Source organism: Macrotis lagotis, chromosome 1 (genome assembly GCF_037893015.1).
Source record: "Macrotis lagotis isolate mMagLag1 chromosome 1, bilby.v1.9.chrom.fasta, whole genome shotgun sequence".
Taxonomy (NCBI): domain Eukaryota; kingdom Metazoa; phylum Chordata; class Mammalia; order Peramelemorphia; family Peramelidae; genus Macrotis; species Macrotis lagotis.
The window spans coordinates 851,998,634-852,005,638 of record NC_133658.1 but is presented as its reverse complement, the minus strand read 5'-3'; the positions used below and the strand labels follow the sequence as shown (position 1 = coordinate 852,005,638).

Here is a 7,005-nt window from a genome sequence, read left to right as displayed (position 1 = left end):
CGGGGGGCCCGGCCGCCCCACTAGGCCCCGGCGGCCCCGGCGGCGAGGGGCGGGGCTGCAGCGCCGCGACCGGCGCCTCCCGACCCGGCGGCCTCCCGCGAGGCTCCTTCCGGGTCCCCGCCCCGCCCCCTCCCGCTTCCGGGTTCCCCTCCCCTCCGGACCGCGACACCCACCGAGCTGGCTCTGGGGACGCGGTCCTCCCCCCTCCCTGCAAGTCGCGCTAAACGGCCTCCGAGAGCGGACCGGAAGAGGAACCCGGCCCCCGGGCGGGCGACGACCGGCGGGGGGGGGGGCGGCCTGCGCGTTCACGCAGACTCCCTGTGCTCCGGAGCGCGGTAGGCCGGGCGGGGAAACTCACAGCGTCCCGGTCGCCATGAAAACAGGCCACGCCCCGGCGTCCCGGGCTCGTGGGCCCCCAGTGCGCAGGCGTACGCGCCTCTGGGCGCACGCGCAGTTCCTTCCCCAGGAACCCGGCAGCCACGGTGTGGGGCGCGCAGGCTACGCCGCCCGCTGCCGCTGTCACTATGGCCCATTACAAAGTGAGGGGACGAGGAGGGGACGGGTCCGGGACGCGGGGCGAGAAGGGGCGGGACGTCCGGGAGTCGGGGGACCCGGCCCGGCGGGGGGGCGTGGGCCCGGGAGCTGCCCCGGGGCGCCCTCCGCGCCTCCCCCCCGGCCCCTGACCCTGACCCTGACCCGCGGCGTCTCCTCCTCAGGCCGCCGACTCGAAGCGGGAGCAGTTCCGGAGGTACCTGGAGAAGTCGGGAGTGCTGGACACGCTCACCAAAGGTGAGCCGCGCGGCCGAGCCCGGCCCGCGCGGGGCCCCCCGCCGCCGCCCCCTCCTGGTGCTGCCCGGGGCGGGGGAGGGGCACCCTGGCCGGGCTCCCTCCCCCGGGGGGCGGCAGGCGGGGGGCAGAACTAGGTGCGTCTCCACCTGTCCGGCCCCAGGCTGCTGCTGCTGCTGCTCCCGCGGGGCCCTGCCGAGGCCGCGAGCAAGCCGCCAGCGGAGAGAAGACGACCGGCTGGCTGGACCGCGAGGCTGGGCCGCCCGCCCCGGCCCCCACCCCGCCCCTCCCCGCCCCCGGGCCCAGCCGCCCCCGGGCCGGTCCCCGGCTTAGGCCTCGGGGAGAAAGAGTTAACTTGCGGAGAAGAGGTGTGACCTCTTCCCATCCCCCCGCGATTTTGTGTTGATTCCACTGCGCCTTAATCTGGAAAACCTGAGGGTAGGTACAGGTTGAAAATCCAGGTGGTTAATGTAAGGCGAATTTTTAAGCCTTTGAATGGGATTTAAAGCCATTTGCTAATTTTTTTTTTTTTTAAAAGATGACACTGTGTAAAAAGTTTAACAAACTAGTTTGGAAATGGAAAAGCTTCATCCAAAAGTAAAATTTTTGAAGTCTGTGGGGTTGTTTAGCTGTCCAGAACAGGCTGTTCTTTCTAGTCTGCTGAAATAGATATCTTTGTCCATTTTGGGGTTTCTCTGAAGAGACCACCAGTGTGTCTATCTTGAAGAATTCTGGTTTGAGAGGAGTCATAAAATTGTTAAATTGTTTCCAGTTCATTAAAGTGGAAACCTATTGTTACATTGTACCTTTCTTTTGTCCTTCGTTGGATTTAAGGTGGAGGATAAAAGCTGGATAAGGAGGCAAGTTGTTGGATTTTCCATGAAGAGAGAAGCAGGAGGGACAAAGTTAAAGGAGTAAACGGGTGGGGAGGGGGCAGCTAGGTGGCACAGTGGATAGAGCACCAGCCTTGGAGTGAGAAGGACCTGCGTTCAAATCCTACCTCAGACACTTACTTAGCTAGGGTAATTGGGCAAGTCACTTAACCCCACTGCCTTGCAAAAAAAAAAAAGGGTAATTTAGGTATAGATTTCAGAATCTGGTGGTTTGAAAAGAGTTCCTATCTTGGGTATTAATTCATTAGCCAGGATAACCATATGCCACAATCCTTGATGGGCCCTTCTATCTCTCCTTAATATTTCATAGATAAACTAAATTTTTCCATTAGTTATCTGTGGGGAGGAGGGTGGGAGGAGGACTGGGAGAAAGAACCTTTTAGTTATCTTCAAATATTTTGGAAGAGTTGTTGTGGAACAAAAATTCTCTTGGCCCCAGAGGGCAAAATTAGGAACAATAGGTGGAAGTTGAGAAATAGATTTTGGATTTAAATCTGGAAAATCCTTCAGAAGAAAGATTTCTAAAAATATTGAATTGAGAGCTAGTGGGTTTCCCCTCTCTACAAGTCTCTGAGGAATTGGGTATGTTGTTTAAGGGGATTCTTGTTCATTTATGGGCTAGATAAAATGGCTGTAATCCCAGTGCAGATTCTGTGATTTGCAAACTGTTCTCTAGTTCTCAGAATTCCTTCCATATAAGTGCCTGATACACTTGTTTCCATAGCTACCTGTATGGGCATATCTGTAACTTGGGTACTTTTCATAACTTAGTCTTGTTATTAATTCAATTCTACAAGTGTTTATAACAAGTGCTCTAAAGTATAAAGTGCTATAGACATAAAGACAGAAAGGAGAACAACTTTGCCCTTAAAGAATTTATATTTTCTGAGTTTATGATTCCCTTCTTCCATTTTGTCAGAGATGCCAACCAGGTCCCTGGCTCCAACACTCACCAGCTGTATGAACTTGGACTAGTTCAGTGTGCTGAAATGGTAACTTGGTACTTTTTTTCCTTGACCTGTATCAAGAGACTGTGCCAATTCCTATCTTGTACACCTTTCAGAATTACAGGTAGAAATCCAGTTTAAGGAGTCCAGTCTCTCTTCCTGCCTCATGGATAGGCATCTTATCAGTGGAATCATATCTGAGGACCTGAACACCAGAGTGAGCACTGACAGCCAGAAAGCACGCTTTATTAACTTTTTTTTTAAAGCACCTTTTCCTTTTCCTTGAGATCACTGCATCACCTTTTGAAAAATATGTCAAATTTTATTCTATTGACTATAATATAGGAATTTAAATAGTTGCCATTTGTAAATACTATATAAAAATTTTGAATGATGTATTTATGTAGGATTTTATAGTCAATTTATCTTATCCACTCTAGCATGGTAGTGGTGGTATGGACTCAGCATATGGAAAAAATGCTGGAAAAGAATCTTATTCTATGCAACAGCAACTATTGTTTGTTGAGCTGTCCCTAGCTGAGCATGTTGATTACTAGTTATTTAAGTTTTTGAAGAAAAACTCCTTAACATTTCTTGTTTTGAAATTTTACTTCAAAGAATCCTTGATTCTTTCAAATACAAGGCTTCTTCAAGTAATTCTTGGAAGTTATTTTGAAAACTAAAAGCCTCAACCAGTAAGTCTTCCTATGAATTTAACTGCAACTTTTTTCTGCCTTTTGACCCACAGTATTGGTTGCCTTGTATGAAGAACCAGAAAAACCCAACAGCGCATTGGAGTATCCTTTGTTCCACCTGACAGTCTTGGGCATTTTTTTCTACATAGAAAACCTTGTAAAATGTTGAGGGGATGGATTTTACAATTTATATATCACAGTTTCTGAGTTGTGAGGTCTTGTAGAATATCTAGTTGATGTATGTGGAAATGGTGGCGAGGGAGGCTTGGAATGATAAAAAAAACTCAACAGGTATCAGAAGAAGGTTTGAAGACACTAGTTTTACTGCTTAACTACTTTTATGGTCTTGAACCTCTTAATGTGTGGGACAAGATGTTCTCTCTTAAGGTTCCTTCCAACACTTGCTCTTTGCCAGAGAGCATGCTAAGCATCCAAATAGGTACTATTAATATCCCTATTTTACAGCTGAGAAAACTGAGGCAAATCAGGGTGAAGGGACACATTTCAGGGCCTTACAGCTACTGAGTGCCAGAGGCAAATTTGAACCTGGATTTTAGTGACTTTAGGCTGATCACTTGTGCCACCTAGATCCTAATAAGGGAAAGGTTCCTAATGTAACCTCTGGTTTCCTTCTGGAGACAGGGTTGTGACTATTGTAATGTTTATGTAGCATATAAGAGCTCACATTTATAGAGCTTGGAGATGTACAAAGTATTTCCCTCATCACAACCTTGTGAGGGAGAATGGAGGGTAGCTTTAAATACTTTACTTCCCACTTCATAGATGAGGAAACAAGTCCAAAGACATGAAATCAGTTGCCCAACGTCACACAGGTAGAAGAATCAGAGCAGGGATTTGCACCGAGATCTTCTGATTTAAAATTTTACTAATCCAGGTTGCTTCACAACTCATAGCCATTACTTGGGGACATTGCTGTTAATATTAGCTCCTCATTGCAGCTTTCTTAACTCCACTATCAGTTTTCTAAAGCATCACTTAGGAGCTGCAACTCCAGAGAATCCAGAAATAGAGTTGCTTCGCATAGAATTGGCAGAAGTAAAAGAGAAATTTGAAGCTGTATCAGAAGAAAACAAAAAACTGAAAGCAAAGGTAAATACTGAATTTTTCAGCCACCATTCCCCGCCCCCATTGATTTTCACTATTGCTGATTATGATATAATAAAACCTCACAACTTTGCATATAGTGAAAAGAAGCTATCTCAAGGTGGTTAAAGTCTAAAATTATAGATTGTTAAAAAGTGTTTTACTGTTTTCAAATCTGTAAGTAATTTGAAGTTAATAAAATGTTAAGAATACTGACCTGTGAAAAAACAGGTACTTAATTTTGAACTGAAAAAAGTTCTTGGGGACCTACTTTATTGAGAAGCCATGAATGACTAATAATTGGTATTATAATAGGTAAATGTGTAGTTCAATGATTTTTCTCAAATAGGCCAAAGTTTCCCTTGAAAACTTATTTTCTCAGCACAGTGATAAACCTCACTAGGCTCTTAATTTTCATAGGCTCCAAATTAGTATTGTCTAAATCAATGTAGTTTTACTTTCAAATGTAATTTATAATTATCTGTTAAATATTTTTCTCTTATCAGACTGAATCCTATACTTTTTTTCTACTTGTTTTTAGGAAATTATGGATAAATTATTTAGGACCACAGATTTGGTGGGGGAGAGAAAGAATGCCTTAATGCTATCAAAAAAGTGTCTGATGTGGTCAAAATGATTTATAGTGAGAGTCCTAAGGTTTTATCCTCAAGGAAAAGACAGTAATACATTTGAAAAGTAGTGCTGCCTGCCAAAGGGACGTGTTTTTTTTTTTTTTTTGTTTGGTAATTGAAAATATTTGAAAATGTCAGCACTAAAGTCTGCCTCTAGTTGATTTAATTCTGTTACTCTTAGAGCCAGGAGTGAATTTTTAAATGTAGCTTCATTTGGTACAGGAATTGAAGCTAATGTAAGTGTGCTGCTTCCTAATTAGAACAAATATAATTAAGTTATTGCTGCTGTTTTGTTGCCTTTGAGTTGCTTTTTTTACCTAGTATGGAATCAAAACTCACCAAAGCTCCTCTGTCTTTGCCCCATAGCTTGCTCAGTATGAACCACTTCAGGAGGAGAAGCGTGCTGAATAGATTCTTCTCAGTTGAAAAGGCACTGAAAACTGGCTTTGTACGATTTGCATAGTTTGTATAGTACATAATCAGTCTTTTATGGACAGATACTATAGAACTCTTCTAATATGTTAAATTCACATGTCACATTTAATTGTTATAAATACACTTAGAATCACTAATAAATAAACTTAATATAATTTTCTTTGGCTCATAAAGCAGGAAAATCAAAAGTAAATCCTGAGAAATTCTAAACACAGTCATCTAAATTGTTTTCATTACCTTAAAAATGTAGTTATCTGTCGTTTTTCTCAACTTGTACTGTTGTTACATGCTTTGTAAAGCTGACAACGTTGTAGTTGTGAGGCTCTCCTATGAGCTTGGCCACAGCCCTGCACGTGTTTCCTTGGAGCCCCTGTGGGCTCTTTGTTGAGATGATGTGCCTTGGATGCTATCTCGGCTTGCATTGGCTCGATGGCCTTCGCTCCTCCACTCTGCTCTTGTGATTATGCTCCGGCTGCTGGCTCACGTGGTGCTTTGTAGCGGACTTTTCATGTGTTCCTCTTGCACCTTGGCCTTTGCCTATTTGTTGTGCAGCTTGCTATACAGTGGCACTTCCTGAGCCAAAGTTCATGGAACTTTAAACAGAGCCAGACCTGTTGCTACTAATGCACTGTGTAGCCCTGGGCAAGTCACTTCCTCTCACCAGGCCTCAGTTTCCCTTTCTGTAAACTGAGGGGCTTGCTCTTTGTGGTCTCCAAGGTCCCTTCTAGTTCTGATGTTCTGTAATTCTTGTGCCCATTTCTTCCCAATGAAACTTGCTTAATTTATGTTCAGTACTGATCAAAGGCGGTCCTGAAATTTTGTACCTGTAGTTCATTTGTAGAGTGTATTTCACCCCTAAGATATTTTCCCCTTTAGTCTTTCATCTCAGCCTTAGAATCCATCCCTAAGAAGTAGGAAGAGCAGGGTTGAGGTAGAGAAGGACCCTTTTCCCTTTGCCCCAGGCCGCTTTTAAATTACCTTATATTACCAGCCCACCTAGTACTTGGTGTGATCTCATTTGGGAGTCACTTCATCAAAATGAAGGGTCTGGACTAGATGACCTTTTGCTACTTCTGGTTTTAAATACAATTGCTTCTACTTTACTTTCCAAATTGTGCCCTTATAGATGGTACAGTGTTTTCTAATAATCATTGGGATATGAAAGTGTCTCTGTGAAGACTGGCTTGGTTAGTAATAACACATTACAACCTCTGTTAAAAGCTATTCCATCTTGATGGTACTAAATCTAGTTAATCCAATGTGCCTTGCTGGTCCCACTCTTTACATCTGTGGAGGTGGTTTAAATGCAATACTGTTAATTCAGCTGTTTTTTTATTAAGCACCTGCCTAAGGGTAAGGTGCTTGTGGAATCTACAAAAATGAATGCAGTCTAGTAGTTAAGCTACCACTACACTACCAGACCCTATGTAAAGTGCCACAAGAGAAGGAAAAGGAGGTATTCAATTCAGTTGTGAAGGAGATATCACTTTCACCTTTGGGAGAAGTGAGATTA

At 44.4% G+C, this 7,005-nt stretch overlaps 1 protein-coding gene across 1 annotated transcript; it reads left to right on the top strand.

The window, feature by feature from the left end:
* Window positions 1-332: 332 nt before the first annotated feature.
* MYCBP (MYC binding protein) lies at window positions 333-5,706 on the top strand. The gene is made up of 5 exons (XM_074217585.1): window positions 333-539; window positions 717-789; window positions 3,375-3,423; window positions 4,302-4,431; window positions 5,424-5,706. Exons 1-5 carry the CDS (start codon window positions 525-527, stop codon window positions 5,466-5,468), a joined length of 312 nt encoding a protein of 103 aa, XP_074073686.1. The 5' UTR covers window positions 333-524; the 3' UTR covers window positions 5,469-5,706.
* Window positions 5,707-7,005: the final 1,299 nt, after the last annotated feature.